At 42.5% G+C, this 25,342-nt stretch overlaps 1 protein-coding gene across 11 annotated transcripts in view; it reads left to right on the top strand.

Annotated features, from left to right (window-relative positions):
- The first annotated feature begins 927 nt into the window (after positions 1–927).
- CADPS2 (calcium dependent secretion activator 2) overlaps positions 928–25,342 on the top strand; it is a 311,398-nt gene continuing 286,983 nt past the window's right edge. For 7 of the 11 annotated variants that reach the window (XM_066990701.1, XM_048065660.2, XM_066990721.1 and 4 more), the window contains exon 1: positions 930–1,349. In XM_066990701.1, coding sequence (XP_066846802.1) covers positions 1,023–1,349 — 327 coding nt within the window. In that variant the 5' untranslated portion in view covers positions 930–1,022. Of the gene's footprint in view, positions 1,350–25,342 lie in introns of all 11 variants that reach the window. The other 4 variants (XM_066990707.1, XM_066990733.1, XR_010828792.1 and 1 more) reach the window with 3 other exon arrangements.

Genomic DNA, 25,342 nt, shown 5'->3' on the forward strand with positions numbered 1-25,342 from the left:
AGGCTATCCTCAAGCAGCAAGCACTGAGCACACCTTCTGGGTTTGCCAACTTTCCATCCAGGGCTTTTAAAACTTGCCACTGCTGGTCAGGAGAGGCTGAGAGCTGCGTGGGCAGAGCCTCGTTTGCCATCATTTTCATGCAGCATACAGGGACACTGCCTTTATGGGAGCCAGTCGTCCCGCTGGCCTTTATCCCCCAGTCCTGGGCTGCGGTGCCCACGTCCCGGTACCGGCACCGCCGTGTGTGTGGCTGTGCAGGGCCCAGAGAAGGGCTCCTTGATCCTCCCAAAACTAACGTGCCTTCCCTCCCCAGGGCCGCTGCCCGGGGCGCTGCAACCGGACTGCACACATTTCACTTTCACGTGCTGAAACCTTTTTTATGTTAGTTGGGAAAGCGACGCTAGCAGGCTGCCATACGCTTCTCGCAGCCTGAACTGTGAAGACGAACCTCTCTGAATCTGTCCAAAACACGGATCTCTGAGGGATGTGAGCTGCCTGTTGGCAGCAGGGGCATCCTGGGCGAGCGAGCGACGCTTCGGCTCACTCCTCGTCTCAGAAAAAAAAAAACCAACATGTTTTCAGTGGCTTCTGTTAATTAATTTATTTATTTTTAATAATTTCATTTATTTATTTTACTGGAGGCATCTGCGATACCTGTCGTTCTGCCCGCACTACGTGACAGAGGATGCCAGCGAGCCGTGGTGGGGCGGGGGGCTGCAGGCACCCCCGGGCCGTGGTGGGGCGGCCCCGAGGTGCGGGGTGCGGGGTGCGGGGTGCGGGAGGGAGGCCGAGGGGAGCCGGGCCGAGCCGGGCAGGTGCGGGCGGGCGGTCTCTGGAGCCCAGCCCCGTCCCCGCCTCCGCCGGGAGCGGCTCGGAGCAATTCCCAAGGCAACCCAGGCTCGACCCCCTTCCCAAACCCCGCCTCCCCCGGCCCGCCCCTCGCTCGGCTCCCGGGAGGAAGCCGTCGGGGTGGAAACTCGACGTGTCCGGGAAGGCGCCGGCCGCTCAGCCCCTCGGCCGCGATGCTGGACCCTTCGTCCAGCGAGGAGGAGTCCGATGAGGTGCAGGAGGAGGAGCGGCGGCGGGACGGGCCGGGGGCGCCGGCCGGGGGCTCGCTGCCGCCGCCGCGGGAGGCGCGGGGCAGGGAGGGGGGCGCGGGGCGGGCGGCGACCCCCGGCCCCAGCCCCAGCCCCTCGGTGCTGAGCGAGGGCCGGGAGGAGCAGGAGCGGCTGCAGCGGGAGGAGCGGGAGAAGCGGCTCCGGCTGCAGCTCTACGTCTTCATCGCCCGCTGCATCGCGCACCCCTTCAACGCCAAGCAGCCCACCGACATGGCCCGCCGGCAGCAGAAGGTGAGCCCCCCGACGGGCAGCCCCCCGCCCGCCCGGACGCACGGGCGAGACCCCCGGCATCTCCCCGTCGGCCCCCCTGAGGCGAGGGGCTGGAGGAGGGGGGCGGTGGGCACCGCATCCCCCTGGGGACCCTCCCGGGAGTTCCCGGAGCTGCCCCAAAACCGGGCGCTGGGGGCGCGGCGGGGGGCTGCGAGGGACCCCCCCCCCACCCGGCTGCCGGAGGGGTCCCGGGGCAGTCAGAGGGGTCCCGGGGCAGCCGGAGCGCCCCGAGGTGCCCCCGAGCCCCGCTGCGGGGCGGGGAGGTGGAGGAGGCTGCCTTCATCCTCGGGGCAGCCTCACCAAAATCACGCTGTCCCTCGAGCATCAGGGACGTGAGGGTCGGCAGGGAGGCGGCGGGTGGCCGTGCTGCCTGTGAAGGTGCTCGGTTCTGCTCCGTGACTTCCGAGCGACTGCTCAGGTGGAATACCTGAAGTTTCGCAACAGGGCACGGCGCTTCCAGGCAACTCCTTTGAACGCTCAGTTCTTGAAGTGTTTGGTCTGAAATACTTGGAGCTGTTTTACTTTCTGTTCGGTTCCGTAAAACGACAACAAAAAGCCCACATCAGTTTCCAGCAGAGTATTGGTATGCCGCAGAAGGAATTCAGTTCTGCGTACCTTTTTACGATCCTGCTATTTGCATGTCTCTAAAGCTTTGTAAAAACCAATACGAAATGTTTTGGGGTGCCAGAGCTATCATGTGTGATCTAGGCTATTTGTGCTTAGTGAATTCTTTGACAAGTGAATGTGCTGGTAATAATATGATTATTGCCAGAAGAACATTTTGTTTTTTGTTAAGCTTTTAGGTGCTTAAACAGTGAAACCCATATAAAGACTTTTCGTAAGCAGGAATCCAAAGAAAATCCCTTAAAATAAGGATTTTGCCCAGACTGGTGGGGGTTCCTCCACCCTGAAAGAGTCACCACAGTGAAGATATCTTAAGGGACATCTGCCGATCATCTAGGCTGCCCTGCTCAAACCTAGGGTGACAGCAGTAGTTCAGGCCAGCTGTGGCTTTGTCCACCTGAGTCTCAAAAGCCTCCAGAGACAGATCCCACAGCCCGCCTCTGTGACCTGCTCCATCGCCCTCCGGGCAGTGAATTTTTTCCTCATCAGCCTCAAAGTTGCAACTTGCGGCCATCAACAGCATTAGATACTGAATGTTTAGAAGTTCTCACTGATCTCAGTCCCTAAATATAGGAACAGCATTTTAAAAATAACGACAGTATTAATTATTTTTATTAATAAGATGTATGAAAGGAGATTGCTGATGTGCAGCCAATACAGAAATGTAGCACTTGTGGATGTAGCATATGAGCAGGGAACAGACTGATTGACAGAACTGACTTGATAGTTAAAATTAAATGGTACTCTTGTTAATTACTGTTTTTAAGTGAATTCTGCCTTTTGGCTTAACTACTGTATGTGGAAAGAGATTTTTGTTGTGTTTAGGAATTTAGCTGCAGGACCAGAGTGATTTGTCTCGTGCTGGTCACAAACTAATGCTCTTAAATAAGGCGTAACGCACAAAAAATTCTCTCTAGGAGTTGCAGTTCTCTCTAGAAGTAATAAAATAGACATAAACATCCTTCCTCTTACTTAACAATTCGATGTAATACCTAGTGAAGTGCTGAGAACGGTGTAGCAGAACCAGTTTTCAGAGTTCAGACAGGCTGAGGGGCGCCGCGAGCCAGGTGGAGAAGCTGCTTTGTGCTATAACGTTTGCAGTCTGTGCTGCACATGGGTCCCGTGTGCATACTTCTGGATGTCCCCTGGCTGGACCCGTGCTTGGGTAAATCACTGCTTTATTTACTGAATGAATGTTCTCCCCGGTTTGCACCGTCCCTTCATCTCTCACTATTCCCCTCCACGACTGCCGTCTGTCAGTGGCTGGCCCTCCGTTGTGAGCTTCACTGAGGTCCCTGACCTCTGTTATTCAACAAGAGCCATTCACTGCCACACGTCCCGCTCGGCACCAGCGGGTAAGTGATCCAGGGCAGCGCTTTGAGCAAGAACCTGCAGTGCTCTGTGGCTCCAGCTCCCAGCCCAGTCTGTCTCTGGTGGTGCACTCTTCGTGCTTTTGCACCAGCAGTCTTTCCGATAACCTAAGAATAGTATCCACCCTGCTCGAGAGCAGAAGTAATTTGTGCTTTCTGCCAGTTCATTTGGCATATTGCTGAGCAAATATTGCAGAATGCAGTTTACTTCTTTTTTAATGTGGCACGTATTATCCAGTAAGGGAATGAGATGGGATTCACATATCAAACATCCTCAGTTGCATTGTAATATCAGTAAGGAAATGGTTTACTATACGGCTGGATTCTTATGTTCTTTCTTCAGTATCAGATTGTAATCTACCATACAGTATCTTAAAACCATCATACTTAATGGACTGAGTTATAGTAATTAAAGTAAAGAATTTTAAATGCAGACAGTTTTGCTCCTCTGTTGCCTTTTCTCATCCTTCTTTCTTCCCACTAAGTAAAATTGGCTCAGCTCTATTGTCATATATAAGGTTAATTAAAAAAAAAGAAAAAAGATCAAACTTTAAGAGAAGAACTGTGACAATTTACCAACATCCGTCAACTCTGCCAGCTTGTTTTGAATGCCAAATCCAACATAATTTAGCCTAAACTTTGCTGAAACACATACTTCTGTGTCTGGCTGCATTCCTTCTGTAATCTGTAAGATATGTAGTAGAAATATTCTTGTTTAACTGTTCAGAGTTAGTGGGTGACCAACTTTTTCCTCCTGTCTTTGGCTACTGGTAGATTTGGGGTGAAGGAGGAAGAATAAGCATGGCATGATTTTTTCAGGGTGGTATAACAGAACCTGACAGAGTTGGAGTTAGTTCTGCAGAGTGTTAATCCTAATAACATAGCTTCGGTAGGTATTTATGGACATTTGACCATGCATTTTCCAAGTTTTTAGAGAAATATTAGTGCATCAATGCGTTGCATGACATGCCTTTAGCAAATAAGACTTGCCTGTCTTTGTTTGAAAGAGTCTTTGTCACGTTTTTGTAGTTTCCACTTTTTCTAGTGAATCTTCTGGAATATATGTTAGCATCTTTCCTTTTTTACCTTTCTGCTCCTGTTCCTTCTTAGTCCAGCAAAAAAAGAAGCCATAGTTAACTAATGTCGTTCCTTTTCTTTCTCCTTTTGCACCCCAGCCAAACTGAATCTCAAAACAGTCCGCAGGCTGACTTTGTCCTCAGAAAGTTCATGGGATTTAGGCAGTAGACGTAATTGCAATCTCTGTGCAGCTGTCTTCCATCAAGACAAAATGGTGTATGTGAACATAACACAGAGCCAGTGACTAGATGACAGCCCTGGTAACTGTGGTTTACACCAGTCAGTTATATACCTTTATGTGTATACTCAGTTTTATTTAAGGAGCATAGGATAAAGGCAAGCTCTGTATCTGGGAGATGAGTCAAAGCTCCTGAGGAAGGAAGGGGCAATGAAATGCTACAGTTAAGTACCATCACCAACAAAAAGGTATTCATCCAGTGTTTTTCTTCCTCAACATCTTAAAATTTACTCTAGTAAAGCAGTCACACGGTAGAAATCCAAGACTGGGAGGGGAGTAATGCTCCTATGCTAAAGGAGATTTCCTAATGCATTAAAGGCTTAGTACATCAAAGCTGATAATTCAAGTCTTGCTTTCATAGGTGATAAGTAGGAGAAGTAATTGAGCCGTCTGTTTAGAAATTGTAACTAAAAGAGATTTACTTCATGAATACATTCTGACCAGTTGTCCCTTCCATTTCCTCCATCTACCTACTTCCCCGTGAGTACATCAAAAATATCAAGTTATAGTTAATAGTGAAATGTAGGAGTGGTAATATTCAATCCTTTATTTTTGTCTGAGCTTAATGAATTTGTTCTTTCCTGTTTCTTGGGCTTTGCCTCTAAAGAAGAGGCTCATGATATGTGTCCACTGAATGACTTTATCAAGAAAATGTTGGCTACAGGGTCAGACTTGATTCTCTGTATCACAGTTCTGTTCTCAATGTCTTTATTTCTCCTGCACCAAGCCTCACTTATCCCTGTTTTTGAGCTGGTCATGTGTCACTTATTGATCGTCTGAGCACATTTTGGGAAGGAAAAATCATCTCGTGGTTTCACAGCCTCCTTCATGAGATGCTTTTTTCCACTTCTTAGGAAGGAGAATACATCCAAAGCCATTCTTGTTGGAAGTTCCAGATGTGCTTCAGAGGAAGAGCTTAACAAGAAAACTTGGCTATCTGGTCAAAATTCTGTGGAAGAGCTTTCTAGGAAGACATCTTCTATTCCTCCCTTCAATATTCCCTTTACAAATCTTATTTCTTTTTATTTTTTATTTTTGATAAGGAATTCAGAAAGTCATTTTAAATCAAGTTTATTTACCTTCCTCCTCCCTTCACAAACACCTTGTCGTGATTCATTAAGCCACGGGTACTTTGTTTTCAATCAAGTTAGTATATTTTGTTAAGTGCTGTCAAAGCCCATTAAGATGCTGGCTTGCACAGCTCTATACTTATTAAGACAAGACTATTGGCAATCAGATCTTTTTACCCCAGTGAGAACTCGCTCTTTGGGAAAGAAGAAATTCATGTCTGCAGGAGGAAGGTTGCTCACTATGGGCAATTGAGTCAGCCATGGCTGAAGAAACACTGAAGGGTGATGAGTGAAGCAGAGCTTTCTGGTTACCAGCGCCAATTCGGAAATGACAACCCTTCTGAGTTTTGATTTAATCTTAAACTGTGCTGCTGCCCAGCCAGCTCAGCATCGATTAGGGTGGCTTGGCTGAAAGCTGGGCAGTGTGCTGGGAAAACTAGTCTTTGGTAAATAGCTGTGTAATGAAGTGGGTATGTAGGGACAGTCTGCAAACTTAATTCTACTATGCTGAAAAATTAATCAGTCTCTTCTTTCGCTTGCTTGTTTTGTTTTCCCTGCCTATTTTAGCCCATATTTGCCTTTGATATTTGACTTTTTTTGATCATTTGAGGGGACAACTTTATTATTATTTTTTTTTTCTGAATGAGGCTGTTGAGTTCTTTCTGTCAGCCATGTGGTTTGACAAGTACGTTTACTCTGTTGGCAAATACCCCATTTCAAGTGCTGGAGAAAGACTACTTATTAGTTTTTCTACAGGGGAGCTGACAGGATGAGTTTGAGGAATCGGTTGACTGTCGCCATCTCTACAGGAATGGTACAAAGGAATTGGCTGGTTGGGCTGCCTGGCATTTCTCACCCCTTCCAGGCAGTTGTTACTCTCCAGTTATATGTTTTGTGTATCTGAGCTGTTGGTAATTGGTGACAGAGAAGCAGAAACACCAGATCTACTCTTTTTGTCCTAATAATTCTCTCTGATATCATCAGAGAAATATTGCTGCTGTGGAGGAATAAAACTGGTAAAAATATTCTTCCCCTCCAAACCATATTCCTTTCCCTGCATCTAGAAAGGGTCAATGTGCCAAAACATTAATTACCATGTACTTGTCTTTAACTGTAGAATATTGCTAGAGCAGAAAATACTAGTTGGTTGCTAGTTGACTATTTTCTGAATGAAGCATTTCTTATAAAAGCAAATTTGCCCTTCCGTGCTTGCCCCATTCACACCATTCATGACTAGTTCATGTTCTGGGGCACTACTAACCAGTCACCTCACTGTTTGCTTACTGCTAGTTAGACTGTTTTTTCTTTCTGGCTTTGCACCATTTCTTCTTAATATTGGTGAATGTCATCCTGAAGTTGCCTTTTGTATATATTCTTTTGGTTTTTTAATGTATCTCTGTGTATGTGTTCTGCTTTCCTGTAACCCTTCTTGTTTCTTTTTTGTGTGTAGATGTCTACTACTTTGCTAGCTTAGCACATCCCTGTCTCCTGCTGCTTCTCTTTTATTCCTATGCTCACAGGAACTGGAAAGCTAATAGCTCAGGGAAAAAACTCGCTTCCCATTTATCAACGAGAGGTGGCTGTGGTGAAAGACGGAGTGATTTGTGTATTTCTGGGAAGGTGGTTGGCTCTCCCTTCTGATTTAGGGGTTTCTGTTGGGGTGCTAGCCTTTGTGCCTTGACTCTGGTCCTGTATTTAAGTTGTACCTGAGCACCAGTTAGTATATTACTCCACCTGAACTGGGTGCCAACCTCTCATTTTTTTAAAACTTTTTAGTCTATAAATCTCTTTTCATATTTTATTTTATTTTTTTTGACACAGTTGTTGCAAAGATGACCCCTGTATTTCTTTCCAACTTGCTCCTCTTGCTGCCTGCTGCTGTCTGTGGCATGCTCAGGTCTGGTACTCAAACTTCTCTTTGTGTTTTAGCTGTTGTCTTTCGGGAGGGGAGGAACAGCATCTGCTGAACTCTTATTCCCTCTGCCTAGTGAGCATCTCCAAAGCCTGCTTCTGCCTGGAAGTGCTGGCACTGAATTGAAAGCAGCCCAGCACTTGTGAGCTGCAGCTGATTCCCACAGGTTTCGGAATAGCAGCTGTGAAAAGTCAGTTTTCAGTTTGTTGCTGTGTGGGGGAAACTCTGAGCAGCAGGAGAGGCAGAGTGTTTGTATGTGGGTACCAGGCTGCATCAGCTTAGGTTTGTGTTTTTAAGGTTATTTTCACAGCCATAAGCATTGAAGGCTTTTGATTTTTTTTTCCTTTAAAATTCTCAACAAGTTGATGATAATTCCTCAAAAGAGTTTGTTTCTGGTTCTTATTTATTTTGCAGTGTGGAGATAAAGCGTATGCCTCTCTTCAAGCGTGATTACTTGTATGAGTAAGTTTAAGAATGTTCTTGAGTGTTTTTCCTGTCAGGAAGAGGAAAAGCATTAATTAACAGCCTTGTGAAGAATGGACGGTCCTACACGGAGCACTCTGTAAACCCCATGATCCGGTGAAGAAAAATTAGAAAAAGAGAAGGTGATGGAACAAAAATCTTTTTCCAGCACTGTTTCCATTTATCTTTGGTTATTCATTTACATGCAGCTGTCTTGGCAGTGGGGTTTGGGAAGTAGAGGCCAAGCTTCTGTTCAGTGCAAGTAGAAGAGGGATGCTCAGAGCAGTGCTGTAGCAGAAACGTCCCTAGAGCAGTACTGTGAGCGGAATTGTTTGGGGCACAGACAGTGATGTGGAAGAAAAGACAAACTCGGACAGGGTGTAAATGAGATCTCCAAAGAGATGATGCACATCTACAAAGAGTAGGGGAGAAGTGGGAATCGGTAATGGACAGTGTTAGAGGTATCGAGAAAATACATGGAACTGAATTCACTTTGGGGCAGAGGAATTGTTGAGCAAGAACAGTGACAAAGGAATGAATTCGTAGCAGGGAAATCCACTGGTCGTGAGTTCTGCTTTTCAGTATGAAGCAGAACTGAAGGAGGAGTATCCTGGGGATAAGAGTTTGCATCAAAGGTACTGGGCTAGAAAAAAAGAGATAAAGATTAAGCTGGAAGAAACTAAACAGACTCAATGTCCATGTTGGTGTAACAAAGAATAACAAGGGCAAAGAGTGGGTAAGAACTTGGTGCTCAGAAACTGGACTCCGTGGAAATCGGAGTGGTAGGATGTGTTTGGGAAAACAGTGTTTTCATGGTCCCAGATTTTTATTTTTTTTTTTCTGCAGAAGGTTTTAGTCATTTTATCAGCTTGGGATTTTCTTATGGTGGTTTCATGAGCTTTCTGTGAAAATAAAAAATAGACCTCCAGGCAGTGTGCACCAAATATTTATCTTGCTAGCTTTAACACAGGATCATCCCTGGTTTGTGCCTATTGCTCTTATGTTCCTTCACTTATTTCTGAATTATGTATTCTGAGGCCTTGTAGCAGGGTATCGGCAGCTGTTTCTCCTACAAAAGTTTTCTAAGAATGTTTCATCATTCCAACTGCTTAATACATCAAATATGCATTAGTGCTAAAATATTAATATTGACCAGTTTATTCTGATCCCCTTATAGATGGATCATAAGCAAGGGAAAGAAATAAAGAAGTGGTTGTTTTGATATAGGACTGATATTAAATCATTGTAGCACTCTGTTCCCCTCAGACCTCCTGTCTTTCCTGCACTGTCGTCAAAAGGCAGAGGATTTTTCAATCCCTTATCAGCAGGGATTGAAGAGCAACAAATAGTGATATTATTTAGAGACTGAAATTTCAAATCCCATTAGTAATGTTCGTCTGGATCTTGGAATCTTCAGCTTGCCTCTGCTGAGCAGAGTAGGGATATCTGCCCGAACGGGCACTTAGATCCAGCTCGCATTGACTTAACACCAAATGCAATGGCATTCTGGTACCCACACATATGCTTACAAGTGGGGGTTCTAAGTGTGCTGGTACATGCTTGATGAAATAACTGTAAGCATTTTAAGGTAACTAGTACAACATGCGTCAGAGAATAATCTGCTTTATATGTTTCTGTTTTCTTTCTCAGCATGATTTGGCTCCCAAATTCAATGGCTTTAAAGACATCACTTGAGATTTTTAAGGCCAATTTCTAAAGTTGTCTTTCTCTGCCATCCAAGTTTTTAGGTATCATTCCTTAATGCTTCCAGGTCTTCTTCCATAATAATACATGCTTGAAAATGACTAGCTATGTTTTGTGTATATAAAACTTATGTTTTACCACCTGGAAACATATTTAATAAAAAAAAAAAGGCATCTTGTTAAGGTAATCGGGGAACTGAGATCTGGCAAGATGTGGATATATATATTTTGCTTATGTGTTGCTGAAAATAATATAAGAATGCTGCTTAACTGTGTAAGGTAGGGGGAATTTTAAGAGTAGTACTTTTATTCTAAGACCTCTTTACTTCCTAAATCTCAAGGAAGGAGAGCAATACACTGGAGTAGGGCTGGGTACTGTCTGTGGTCTTTGTTGGTCTTCCTCAAAGTTACATTGGAACAACTGGATTCTGACAGTCTTTCTGTTACTTTAATAAATTATGCTTTTCATGTACAGACAGCAAGTTGTAAGAATTAGAAGTATTATTTATTTAAAGTGGCAACAAAACTTTCAGATGTTCACTAAACCATGAGCTGCTTAATGTGTTCTGGATGTTCAAACTGTAACAAATTAACGTGTTAATAATACATTAATTAATAACATGTTAATAACTACAGTTGCTAGTGAGAACTCAGTCTGGAGCAGGTCCCTAAAGGTCACGGAGATGTGACAAAGTCATTAAGCTGGCAAAAGCCTCCACGCATGACCCTCTTACCATATTATAAGCTGTATCTGTTAAAAGTGCTCGTAATCATGCAGAGCAGCACACAAGCGAAGGAGACTGAAGGAGGCTGACAGAGTTCTTCTGATAGTCTGAAAAAGTCTGTCTAAGCCTGACTGCTGTATTTTGCTAATCTGTGCTGGATGGTGCTGGGCTGATGTGCAGTGGCCGTGGCTGCTGTCCACTAGCTGGGAAAGAACGGCCTGATGAGGTAAGTGAGTCTTTTAAAAAGCAAGAGCATCCCTGGAGGAACTTTATTGGTGACAGCATCGGTGTCTGCATCAACATCTTAGCTCAGATCAGGAGTATGCTTTAAAGTCACCCTCCTTGTCCCCACTTGCAGAGACGGTGCTTGGAGCACACGGATGCTGCTGTTTGTGGGCAAAGCTAAACCAGAAGTTAGGTTCTGGAAGCACGTTAAGACCTTGCAGCCAGACTGGTGGTGGTCTGAGGCAAAGCTGCCTGCAGTGGATTTAGGGTGGATGTCAGGTCGTCAGCGTCAACTGCTTTGCTCTGCAGATGCACTCTTCTTGCATCACACTGCTTGCCAGTGTAGAGGTGACCAGAGAGTCGGAGAGATTTAAAATACAGCAGCTAATACAAAGTCAAGAGATAGCTGGAACCTAAAAGAGATAAGTAGCACCACAGTCGCCTTTCTGAGCCAGTAAAGCAGGACAGAATATGAAATGCAAACATAAAACCGGCTAAAGTAACAAAGTAATACAGTCGTGCTATGCCTGAAGTTAATTAGGGGCAATAAGCTGCCCCTAATTACTAGAAGTGTGGGATCCTCAGCAAAGCTGCCTGGGATACTAATTAAAAGAACTGATTATAAGAAATAGAATGCATAATTAATGACTGGTAAATGATTTTCAAGAATATCTTCAGACAGCAAATAAAGTGCCCTTGGAAAATATTGTGACACCCTGAGCCATCCATTGAATCTAATCCAGTAGATAGACCTGAACTGATTTGCAAGAGGTTGCTCTGCTTATACTTTCTAGTGCTGAGGTGGGGATTAATGGGAGCAGAATGACAGGTAGAAGAGGAATAGTATTTCCATTTTAATATCAAATGCTCTTTGTTGTTGTTTTTTATTATTATTTAATGTGTGACTTCAATAGACCCTGCTTATGAAATTTGCTGACATACCGTATTTCTTTTTAGTAGTTGGCTTTGCAATAGTCTGCTGCTGTCACAGCTGAGCGAGTTTTTAAAGCTTGGAGAGGACCTTTTGGATAGCATCCTCCCTGTGTTGATTATTAGCATGTGTATGTGTGGCAACTGTTTGCTGTCAAGTGCATGGGCCACCAAATGGACTATAATTACTCTTTTTTAGGTTCTTGGAAAAATAGCAATCTGAAAATTGTGTAAAAAGTTTAAGGACTTCTCTTTTTTTTTCCTTGAAAAACAAACCTAGCCATATGAAAGAGTTTTTAAAAAAAATTTAAGCAGTTATTTAAAGGGGCTAATCAGGGGTTAAGTTTTAGCCAGGCACCTATTTCAGTGTTCCTGCCTAATTGAGTACTCCTTAATTTGTAAACTTGACGCGTTTTAAATAGCCCTGGTCCTCAATTACTTTGACATGTTTATAGAAATTTAGATTAGGAATAACAAAGCTATAATTGCTGGGAAATTGCATTGAACCCTGCGTGTGATTTCCTGGGCCACTTCTAAGCATCTGCCAGGGTCTGAGGCTGGAGGTGCGCTGAAGCTGCAGCGCGTGAGACACGTCTCCTGCTTGGCAGTAGAAAATGCTTCTGGGCTTCAATAACTGATTAGGATCTCTGGTCCTGTGAGGTTGTGATGTATCTCTGCGTGCATTCGTGTGCTGGAAAGGAGGAAATTGTGGGCTCGTGTAAGCCTGAAGTGAGGCTGGTGGTAGTAGTGGCATGTCCACACCTCCCTGGGCACCCTGGCACTTGGTTCCCAGCGCTTATGGAGTGATGCTGAAGCCTTGAAGGACAGGCACACACGGAAAATACACATACGTATGGTTCTGTGTAAAATAACAAAGTATGTGCGAGTGTGAGAGACAGAAAGAAAGCTATAGATACTGATATGAGGGGAGGGGTGTTAGTGCTCCATAGCTTATTATGGCCTAATCTGTTTTAAAGAGATTATGGCTTGTACCGAATAAAAGTCATTTAATATTACTAGTTTTTCAGAAAAATAATTTTGTTTTTGTAAAAATTGTAAATTGCTATTTATTTTATAAAAAACACAACCCCTTACCCCAGCCCCTCCTCTGCAGATGCATACTTTTGCCTTGGCTCAGTTTGGTAGCTGCTTCATATAGAATGAAGCTCCTAAGCCTTGTGATAGGGAAGCAGAGTTGTTCTTACGGCTTTCGTTAATGGCAGAGGTTTTATTTTTTTATTAATATTGAGCTTTTGGGATTGATCTGATTTCTTAGGTCTTGCTCAGAGTGTGCCCTGTTGAATACAGTACACTGATTTAATACTCTTCTGTTTCTGCTATCTAGGTCTTACAAACATAAGATTTAAATACCATATTTGTCGCTGTATTTGAGGATGGATTTATGCCTTGGCTGCAGAAACTTGCTTTGGGTCGAAACATGGCATATGTGTTCTCAGTGTGAAGGATAATTTATTTTCATAATTTGATTCAATTTGTATTTTTTCTTCAGTGGAAAAATAATTAGTTCCAACAGGAAAACAACTATACTAATTGTGTGAGTTCCTTTTTGTAAAAAAGACAAACAAAAAATAAATCATCCCACTGCAGAACTGTGCAGATAGCTCTCTTAACTTTTTCCCATGCTGACTTCAATAAGCAACTAGCAGACCTGTCATTTTTCGGAGAGGGGAAAAAAGTTGCCCTATTTTATTTTTAGTAATGATGTGGTTACGGTGGAATGGCTTCTTCATATCAGTGATCAGCATCACACTGACAGTGCTAATAAGATAAATGGGGTAATGCATACTGATTATAATAGCAGCAGTGGTACGTGGATTGAGAGATTCTGTGAAGGGGTATGAGATGTTGAAGCTCAGAGCAATACAGATGGTCAGCAATGCAAATCCATTTCAATCTATAATGCTGGAGAGCCTGGAAGATGAACAGAATTGCATATTAACATCAGAAGAAAACAGGTAGCCTCGAAGCTTTTCTTTCAAAAGGGCTGAAGGATTCAGAGTGAGAAACCAGATCATTTAGTCAATGAAGTGAACCCGTTCTTGGATGGTATATGCATGGGTGTGTTTAAGGCAGGTGTCAGAATATTTATTCACTATGGCCATTCATATGATGAAGTGAAAATTAGAACCTAAGGCACTATTAAAACACGCTTGCAAGTTGCTTGCTAATTTTAAGGCTAATAAAATATTATAATAATTTGTTGGGCTTTTTTTTGGATACTCAATAAACGAATACATGCCATCTTCTGTACTGATGTACAGAAAAGTGCAAAACACCAGAATGGACTAAAGTAACACAGTTTTAAAGAGGGGATGGCATTTAATTAGGTGATTTTTTTAGCAGGAGCCAAACATGTGGATACTTCAGAGAAGGCTGACTTAGGTACCCTGGTGCTGATGCAGTAGATCCTGCACAAATTACCTGTGCGTTTTCAAATTGTGTGCATATAACCTACTGAACCAAAATATGAGCCTTTTCTGAAAGGTGACATAAATAGGCTATGGGTAGGTTTCCCTTCAGTAGTTCCTGTGTTAAATTAGGTATTTTATCCACCTGACAGTTCAGAAGATGCTTTGTGAAACATGGAGTAGTTACCAAGGAATAACGCCACAGCTGCCAGACAACTCCGCTACCTTCATTATGCCTTTAGTGATACCTGTTTAATTAAATGTGTTGCTTATAACAAAGCAAGTAGTAAGATACACTAACAAAGCTACCATGCCGCAGGTACACTTAGTAAGCACCCTGGCATATATTGTGGCTGAACCAGGGTACTGCTTTGCTGTGCCATGGAAAGCTTACCTCTGCAGAATTCTTGCTGAACGGCTTCAACACACAAACAAATTCTGCATTTCTTTACGCTGATGGGAGGGCACCTCCTGTGTCGAGACAGTCTCATTTCCAAAAGCAACCAGGTTGTCTCTTTTGTAAACAGGTAAAACTTCAATCAGTGGGAATCCCCACTGTTTGTCATTACTCTAATAGTTACGAGACTTCTGTTTCCAGACTGAATCCATTCTTAGCTTGTTTTATACCCGTGTGTAATTCTATCAGCTCTGCCCCTCAGTTAAAATCACAGCTTTTCCTCTCTGAGGGATTCAGTAGAGGATGGTGTCTCATTCTGTTAAATGAAGCAATCCAAGCTATGAACCACCATTTGTGTAGTTGTGTCTCATCCTTATCCTTCTCTAATGGCCTTTCTCTGTGTGTTTTGCAGCTGGGGTTAATACACTCTCCTTTTCACGTTGCCTTTTCACGTTCTGTCTGGGGTAGTGTTAGGACAGGGCATCCCGACCCTCATCTCAGAGCAACTAAGGAGTCCAAAAACCTTAGCAGAAGTTGTGGTGAGTCCTTGCCTGCTGTGTGTGACTCTGAATTTATCCCTGTCCTGGTAGCATAGCACAGCTCCCACACTGGCTGTGGTTTCCAGCACAGTATTCTTATGCACTGTGCTTGCCAGTGCATCCCAGCCTTGAATTTCAATATCAAATTTCAAAATCAGAAGACTTCAATATCGTGTTCCTGTTCTCTCTGTAACAACAAGTATGGAAATACTGCATTTATGGTTATTTTGTAGGTACAACCCTCTAGGACTTTGTAGCTACCTTTCCCGAGGCCTGCTGTTTCTCCCTAAACACTTGCCTTCGTGTTTTTATTGATTTTAATCTCTTTCACCAGTGTGGCTGTCTCTTAGCTGCTTCATTGGTGTTTAGATAAGATCTATAGCATTCTTTAAGCCAGAAAGCAAGAATAAAAAGCAAATGGATTACTTGATTTTTATCAACTTTTAAATAATTATGGCAGATTTGTGACTTTGTGTGACTAGTCCTTCTGATTCTAGGTCAGATATACAAACAGCCTTATTTTTACTATTTTTATTTCCTTTTCCTGAGCAGGCTGTACTCCTCTGTAGGTAAAGACCTTCTGCCTTCTTTTGGGAAGGAGCTTTCTTTGGGAGATGCTGGACAACTCTCAGGCTCTTGTTCTGAAGAAATTCCATGCTGCCTCGTTCGGATCTCTTTACGCTTCAATCTAGATGACTGAACTAACTTCTCAATTCTTTGATGCAGAGAATAAATTATCACTTCAGTTTCTAGGCTAAAAAGATCTTTCTGACTAAATACAAACTGCTGAGACTGGATTCACATTCAATAGCCATGCGTATCACCAAGCTTTCAAAATAATTTCAGTGCAGCAGCGATAAAGAACAAAGACCGTTCAGTGGTAACAATTCATGGGCACCCCGTCAGGGGCTTGCTGTGGGCCTTTGTTTTAATTTGCTTTAAGCCAACCTGCTATCGCAAGTTCTGAGTTCCAGGTCGCCGGATCAGCTTCTAAAAAGGCTGCTTTGGCATCCCGCCGTGGCCCAACTTGGCAAGCTACGGAGCAGACTTGAACAAACATCTGTTGGGTCAAGCGATTTGTTGACTGCGGGAGGCTGAATGGTCAGGGCGTGTACAGAGTGCTTCCAGACGTGGCCGTTCTTGTTGGACTTCTGCATATGCCTCGAATGCTCTTAGCAGACACGTGTAATGAAGCAATTAGGCCACAGCTTTTGGAGTTAATTCTCCCCGGTAAAATATTATCCAGAGTACTTGAGTCAATGTTTTTGTTTTCAAACCCACTAACTTGTATATACGTTGGTTTTCTGTGTGACAAAAGACATAAATTCATGCTTCCTTCGTTACCTCCTTTGACACCACAACTTTGTGGTTGAATAGAGTGCAACAGAGTGTGACTTCTGAGTCTGGCTCATCTTTTGGCCTGCTTGTAGTAATACAGGCGCATATAATAATAATTCAGGAATCTCCCAATGTTGGAAGGTTCAAAGGAGCCGTTGGCCTGTCTGCCTTACTCCTACTCAGCACTGCTAAATAATGATAATTTTTGGAGAAGCTGGTACAAACAAAATGCTGTGAATTATTCTGAAGGTCAGTCATTTTTTCTCTGCATCTTAGGAACACACTTGTGCTCGGTCCCTAACCAATGAATCACCTGGAAATTCTGTTTTTTGTTCCTTGAGGTTTTCTTGCACAAAGTAAGCATAAACCTTATTCTCCATAACTCTTCTCTGCTTCTCAGACTCCTTAACTATACTGGATTTTACCAAATAGCATGTACACCTTTTATTTTGATTTGGGATTGTGTTATCTGGTCCTTTGCACCAGAGGCAAGAAATGCTTTAGAAAGGGGAAGAGAAACTTCCCGTCTTAATTTGGTAGTCTTGGTAAAAGAGAAGAGGACTGGGAGCTGGAGGAATAAACTCAACCTTTCCCTCTGCCTGCTCAGATTTCTGTACGCTTCTGTTGTTCATTGTCATTCCTTTAGCTGTCCTTCGTGCTTTGCACAAAGTATTGGTCCTCTACCTTCACTTTGCAAATAACAGAAATATTGAAAATTGATTTTTATCTGAAGTCTGGAGAGGAAATTGCATCTCAAGAGCAGCATGCCCTCCCTCCTCCCTCCCAATTCTCTATGCAATAGCTATGCAAGTGTCAGCTCTGTTGTTCCTCTGGCATGCTCCTAATCACTGTGCCATTTCTTTCTGTGATAGTGGGAGAGATGGAGATCAGGAATCCTGTTCTGTTGCTCTTGGTTAGATACATAAATTACCAGCACAGTGTGTACTAAAGTCATCTTAAACAGCTTTTTCGGGATAAGATACAAGAATTTACTCACAACTTAAATGGGAAAGGCATGTATTGAGCATCTAAGGATGCTCATCTAAGAGCTCATCCCCTCCTGGTGATCTGAAAGGAAGGATCCTTGATAATTGTATGTGACAAGGTTATTCCAATTTCTTTATTCTAAAACTGAACTGCTACTGTTAGAAATATATATTAAAAACAAAACAAAAAAACAACCTCTGGATTATGTTTCGGAGAGGGGGAAAAAAACACATTTTTTCCTCTTCTACTAGTTTAAGCCTTTGGTGTCTCTTCAGACACTGAGAAGTTGACGGGGTACCTCATTGACTTAGGTCATTAGCAGTTTTTAAAGACATCCGGGGACACTGGACTTTCTAAAGCTTATGGCTCTGCCCTTGAGCAGAAAGGTGCAGTTCAGCTCTCTCCTGAACTTGGAGCACCACCTGCAAAGAACTTTGTGGGTGAGTTTGTTTCAAGGTGAGGTAGGGTTTCTTCTTCTTTGTGGACTTCAATGGCAGAAGAACTGAGAACAGATAATAAACTCTTAAACATAAACTGTGGCCTGTCAATGGGTTTCCATTGGATAAAAACAGGTTTCATGCAGTTATGAGGAGAAATGTTTCCCTACCCCCCTGGTGTTTAAATGTAATGGAGGGAAAGACGCTTTTCACTCCCTAATAACCTTAGAGGGACTGCAGTGGTTGCTTTTTCTTGGCTGTAGACTGGAGATGACTGGGACAAGTTAACTGGGCATATTAACCTCCCAGTCTGGGGTTTTGTCCTTGCTGCCTGTACTTTTGTTCCTGTTTTGTTGTGGTGCTGAGGTGAAGTGCCCTGGGGTCCCTGTTGGCATTGTCCATCACCTTGGGGGGCTTTCCACCGAGCTCCTGCCAGAACTGGTGGACCTCTGTGCTTCCTGGTGCTGAATGCCCTGTTCAGGACTGCTCCATAAATGCAGACCTGTAGTGGTTCGTGTTTGAAAGCACCTTTATTCTCCCTTGGTCTGGATTTTACAGCTTTTGTTCTACTCCAGTAGTTCCCCTGCTGGCCCCTTCTTGTTATGCTCGTCTTTGAGTGCAGTTGTCAGTAGGGAAGGCTGGGAGGCTTTCAGTCCACTTCCTTTCATTGTTTCTTTCAAACATCTGATGTTATCTCATCTGCCTTCATATTATTTAATATGTGTGCTGTCCTCGAATCACTTAACCTCTTCCCATTCACATACATGGCAATGCCCTTCTCAGGCCCTGGCCTTTAGGGAAAGCGAGCCACCCTCCAGCCCGCAAGGGAGCTTTTTTCATTTCAGTAGGATTTTGCACAAGTATGTGCTCTATGAATATATTGTGAAGTTGTAACTAAGCATTTGCAGAGAGTAATAGTTTTAAGACTAGTTTTTTTCTTTCCTTTTTTTCTTCAGGGAACAAAAAACGGTCACACCGCTAAGCTCTAATTACCATAGCTTCAGAGAGACCTGCCTGATTTGCCTTTTGAGCTCTGCACTGTGTCAGATAGGTTTTGATCAAATGTGTTCCTGCCAGCGCTCAGTCGTTAGCATTCAGTCTAAGTTAGTCACCAGTGAATTACGGTCTGTGATATGGTCCAGTTCCCATTGGTCTAGTTCTTTCTCTCTTTATTGATTTCCATTCTTGTTTTCATTATTGCCCTGGTCTCTCACTGCATGCTTCCTAGTGCTTTTATTTTATAGCTTTTCAGAATGAATATCCATGAGTCATGATTTGAAATAAAATGCTAATAATGACATTACACAATGCTTTGAAATAAATATTTCTGAGATTGTTCCATAGGCTTTTCAAGTGGTAGGCTTTGTGAAAAAATGATACCACTCTGCAATGATAAGGTAGTTAAAGAAGGAAAGGGAGGAAAAAAAAAAAGCATGCATTTTCCTGATTTACCTCTGAAAATGGCTAAATAGTGTTGTTATCCCTGTTCCCTGGGAAGGGGGATGAAGACAGTTTCCTGTCCTTACCAGATGTCCAAATGTCAATTGTCAGATCTTCCTGCTAGTCTAGAGGAGCATAACCTGGTATGGCTGCGGAGTCAGCCACTGTATGTGTGCTAAAATACACAAGAATCTATGACTATTAAGATATTCAAAATGTTCATGGCTATAAAGCACAGACACGTATAGCTAGAGAAGGGATTTTTTCATTGTAAGATTTTGCAGTCTTTTCAATACCAACAATTTCAGTAGGGCAGCGAGGTCCTTAATCTCATGGGATTCACGAGTACAAAGCATTGTGCCTGAGTGGTGACCCGCTGATACTTCACCGTGACTCTAGTTGCCTGTTGGGTCTGCACTCGTGGCTTGTTTCCAGATTGGGAAATCTTCCCCCTCCCCTTATTTCACTGGCTTGCTCTTCTCTGGGAGCACTTATGCTAAAAATTCACGTAGCCCTTATCTTCCTTTTCTTTATAACAGCTGTCTTGAAACTAAATGAGATTATGGGATGCAGCTGCAATCTTTCATGTTATGCTTTGTAGCAGTGTAACTCCCATCCTCACTCCTGGTTTTTAATGAAATAATTGAGATAATGTAATCTGAATATTATAATTTTGATAATTGGTTTCCGAGAGGAAAGCCTTCTCAGCTGTGCTTGCTATCATTGAGGAATAGCAAATCTGGCAGCAAATAACTTGCAGGAGCTGCTGGATAAAACTTTGGGTAACTTGTCTTCAAAAGACTACCTCCCCCAACCCCCGAAACAAATCCTGCAGGAGGAGTAAACTGTCTCTTACCACTTTTATCTCATGGTGTTTTCATGTATTTGCTAATAATTTTTGCCGTGGGATAGATATGTCAGATGCTTCCTGAGCCTTTTTCCTTTGGTTAACGCACTTTGAAGGCTTTTGCCTGTCTAGTTTGCTCTCAGTGATGTCCCTTGGTGTGAAGCACATTTCTCGGACAGGAGCCTTCTGCTTGCTCTGCTGCATGTACTGGGAGGATCTGTCCAGTCTGTTGCTCTCAGCAAGGCTGTAGGATGAGAATATTAGAGAGAAACTTAGGACTAAAGGAATTTATCTTATTTTTCTAAGCTCTTTCCTACCTTTAAAAAAATAAAACAAAACAAAAAAGGATTCAAGACTAGACTATCCACACTTTCAATTGATAGCAAAATATGTTTTAAGGCCCTTTAACTTTTTGGTCCAATTTCAGAACAAAATTTTTATTTGAGGCAAATTACCTGCAGTCTATCATAAGGATCTTCTGCCTTCTGAAGAAACTAGACAGATCACGGAGCTAAAATGGCTTAATCTGAAGTAGGGCAGAAATGTGTCTGACCAGTTCAGTGTTGTGATTGATGCAAATAAGAAAATTTTGAGTGTTAAGCAATTCTGTGAGATTCTTTAAAAGGTGTGTATCAACTAAATCGAGGTGGGGAAAACAGCAATTGTAAAAATGGCTGGCATGTGATACTTAGTAGTAATGGAAAATAGACGTTTTGGAACCGTATGCAAGGGGATGATACAGTAGTTGTCTCTAATTTCAGGAAAACGTACGGTGTACTTTCTAAACTGTCATTATAAGAGAAGAGTAATGTCACTGGGAAAGGTTGGAGCTTCTTCAGTTTTGGCTAGACGGTCAGTTATCCTTTACTAGGAAGTTATTAGTTGGTGAAACTGCTGGTCTGGTTGCTCTGCAGGCAAAAAGCCCTTTTGAGACTGAAGTTTTTCTCCTGCTTCCACAAGCTGCTTAGGGGAAAATGCCAGGCGTGAAACCAGAGCCTGCAGGTTTCCCCTTTGGGGTGACTGAATAAGGAGCAGGCTGAGCATTAACAGAGGAGTCGGTACGTGGTGTAAAGGCAGCTGGATGAAAGGGTGAGCAATTTGTTCTGGAGGAAAAGCAGTCTGGATTTTCCCTGGAAGGTACTAACAGACAGTCTTGCTTGAATGTTTTGACATAGGAGAAAGTTTGAGAAGGGTGAGCAGAGGAAAATTGTCAAATAGATTTTTGGTCATAGCTGTGCAGAACTCATTATGCATTTGTCTGGCTAGTATAATGCATACTACTAGTCTATGTATTTACCCCCCTCCAAATGAATTGAATATGTCTTACCTGTTTTGACAATGGTGCCTGTGAAGGTCAAACACAATTTTTAAAAAAAGTGTCTTTTTTTTTTCCTTTCCTTCTGCTTTGGGGATACCTATTTAGCCAATTTAGTGGGAGTTACAAAACAGTTGGAGGATGGGAACCTCTGTGTGTGGCTGCAAAGCTAAAATGCAGTATTAGAGAAGGACAAGCACCTGAAAGACTTGGATAATTTAAACACTGATATCAGACATCGGTTGTCTGATTCAAAACTGTCTTTATTTCACTTTAAAAAGCCTGTTGAGCTAATACACAGCTGAGCAGTTACTAATTGGGCTGTGACATGAGAACAGTGGGATAACCTGGAAATAATGAAAGGACTTCAGTGTCATTTGAGTGAAGCCATACTGCTGTGAATGGGAACTACTGCACTGAAAAGTAGGCATGTGGCAATAGCAGCCCACAGCCAGATTCTAAAATACCTTTTTTTTATTATTATTCTTTCTTTCAGCCTGTCAAGAAACAGGTATTCTTTCTGACTGCTGTCAGAAATGGACAGGCTGCAAATTTATTCTCATAAAACGTGTTCATGAAACTGGCTGAGAGGGAATTGTTGACTTTTTTCTAGGTGTGTTCCTCTTGAAAGAGGAACTGTGCTATTCTTATGTTTATACAAGACTTGTGGGTGGAGGAGAAAAATACTTGGCTTTAAACCAGATGGCTCATGGAGGGTGTGAATTTGTTCTTTAGCATGTGACTCTAGGCCTTCATTGTATTATGTCTATATAAGCAAGATAGCAATCATTTTTCAGATTATTTTTGTAGCAGTTGTTCGTAGGAGCAGTGTGGTGTGGCTAAATGTGCTGAAAGTGCCTGGGAAGTCCTGGTCCTGGTTGTTAGAGGTTTGGAATTCAGACTGGTTATGTGTTACTCCATAGGTCAGGAAGTTGTTAGAGATGGAATCTAAGTAAGAGGAAGAAATGCCCTTGTCAAAAGATGTTCTTTAAAGAAGGCTCACAGGATCTTGGGCTCATTTTTTTTCCCATTGTTTGATATGGTTTATGATTAAATAATCTGTGAGTTACGAAAAAAAAAAAAAAACAATTTTGGCTTACATAGAACAAATTTTCTAAGGTGAGAGAGGTGTTGATCCTTAAATATCACTCTCCTTAAATGTGTTTTTTCTACAAATACTAGATTATTGTGGATGTTGCAAGCATGCTGCTGTCTTATCATGATGCCAGAAACATCTGGTATTTTGAGTAATGAAATGCTCCCCTTTCAGAGTATCTTGCAGCCTTGATGTGATGCTGCAGCAAGATGGAAACTGAGAGATGCAAATTTTCATGTCAACCTTTCTAGTGTCTGTGCAATAATTGTCCTTCATGCTACAAATTAGCCTGTGTTCCTTATGCTACCCTGTGCTGCAACAATCTTTCATATGTTTTACAAATAAGAGGACAGAAAATTTGCAGGGAATATGCCTACTTACTACAAATTACAATCAATACAGTAGGATTATTTCTCTTACTTGATACATGAAGAGGCTTTATTACTTCTCAAAAACTGTACCGTTGAAGTGGCAGGAACAGTCATGGATGTAACCAGTGATTAAGAAAATGAGTTATCCAGTTGTAATGTTTTTGTTTAGCTGGAGAGATTGGTCTGCTCACATAAGAAGGAGAGCTTTGGGAGGAGTGATTCACTAAAACATACATTTGGGCACACTTGCCTGGGCTCTCGTTTACTTAGTGGTGATTTGGTGAGCAGAGGCTGCTGTGAGTCAGTTTGTTCATGAGGCCATCGACTCGTTTGGGCCATTTGTAAGGTGTCTGCTCTGGAGTGAGGTGACTTGCCCATGTGGCTGTGTTGACTGGAGGTAAGAGCTCCACTGAGTATCTGGGGAAGAAGGGGGGAATGCTGAACACCTCCAAGGCTTGGTGACCTCTCTGGATATCTGCTCTGTGGTTTGACCACTCTCTTGGCAAAAGAAAGATTTCTTTCATACGTCTAGAAAGGAATATTTGATGATGAGTTCAGCAGCTGTGGGCAGTGTATGTGGGACATAGCTGCATGGGTCTGTGGCCAGCAGGGAGAGCTTAGCTGGCATGTGATGGCTGTGACCCAGGGCATGGTGAGGAATCTGTGTGACTCCTTCAGAAGGAAATACCTCCTGCATCCTGAAACATTGCCAGACTGGTAACAATATACACTTGGGTCTTCATTTTGCTGTACTATAGCATTTTTACCATCTTGTATTCTTCATGGAATCTTTCTTCAAGACTAGAGTTCAACTGCAAAATGATTAGGACTCATAAGAGATTATTTTACTTGTATGTATTATGTCTAAAAATGGAGGGGGGCTGCACTGAGATACCTCTGCTTTTTCTTGGGAAAACAAACATAATTTCCCAAAAAGATCATAAAGTCATTAAGGTTGGAAAAGGCCTCCAAGATCATCAGGTCCAACCATCACCCTACCACCAATGTCACCCACTAAACCATGTCCCTAAGTGCCGGGTCCAACCTTGCCTTGAACACCCCCAGGGACAGGGACTCTGGGGGGAATATGGGTGACAATATCCCCATATTTACTGGGACAAGCACCAGGATGAAGCAACCCGTGTAATTTTGGCCAGGTAGTGGGATTTAAAAGTTTCTGACCTAAGCTGGATCCTTCTCTCTCTCTGAACTTGTATCTTCATTTCCAAGCTTGCATCACTGTTGCTGTAGGGCATTGCTGTAGACAAGGGTTTCTCAGTTGGTGGGCTGGGATCCTCTGGGATCAAGAAATACTGTAAGGCCTTAAGTTTGATGGTGTAGAGTGCTATCTAAAACCGAGACTACTTCAATACACTCACTTGACTAATAAAGATGAATGCTCTGTCAGTTGGCCAAGCGCACTTTCTTTAATACAAATAAGAAAATAGTTGGAATTAGAAAATATCTTTATTTGATTAAGCACCAATATATTTATTTTGTAGCTTGTTTGTGTTTAATGTTGATGGTTAGCTATCCCACTTAAGGTTTTTTTTTTTTACCTTCCCCCCTTATATATATCTCTTAACAACTTGCTGTGTTCTATTTGAAGAAAAGAGCAGTTGTGTTGTTTTTACTGTGATATCAAAATATATTGAACTTCAGTGAAATACTTGTAAAATTTTTATAAATAATTGTTTGAGCTTAGTTTTAGGTAAACAACGTCTGAATTGTGTATATTTTCTGCTGAAAAAGGGCCTTACTTTTATAGTAATTAGCCTAGTGGTTTTTTTGTGTGATACCTTTTGTTGTTGCTGTTTGTTCATTTGATGTTGATTGCCTTCCTGCTCCTGTTTTTTAGAGCTTCAAAAATAATGTTTTGTAGGAAGAAGTATTCTCTCACAATGAGTCTCCTGGTTCCTTTTTTTTTTTTTTTCTCCTGCTTGATCAAGTGGTCCTGGAAAAGATACTTCTCCCTAAAATCTTCTGTCTGTAGAAAAGTGGCTATCACAGTGGTGCTGTTCAGTCTTCAGCAATAAATATCAGTCTGCCCAGTTCTCAACATTATAAAATTGAATTTAGGAGACCATACTGCTTGTTCTACCTACGTGAATTCATTCTTTTGAAAAACAGAATCTCATTCTTCATATGTTTGCTTTCTCTTTCTCAAGGGTATTAATCTTATTTTCAGTCATTCTCCTGAGAGAAAATCTTTTTAGGGTAGTTCGCTGCCTCTGAAACCCTTTATAATAACTCCATGCTATGGCTTGTATTGCCTTACAATGTGCTTTGGTATGTTTGTCTTTAAAATAAGAACAGAAGCTCTACTTCCTTTTTGCAGTTTTTAAAAGCAAACTTTCTTGGGATGTGGGCTTTTGAAAATTAAACTTGGAAGTTTCAAGTTTTTATTTCAAAGGATGACATA

The sequence above is a fragment of the Anser cygnoides genome, chromosome 1 (genome assembly GCF_040182565.1).
Source record: "Anser cygnoides isolate HZ-2024a breed goose chromosome 1, Taihu_goose_T2T_genome, whole genome shotgun sequence".
Classification (NCBI taxonomy): Eukaryota; Metazoa; Chordata; class Aves; order Anseriformes; family Anatidae; genus Anser; species Anser cygnoides.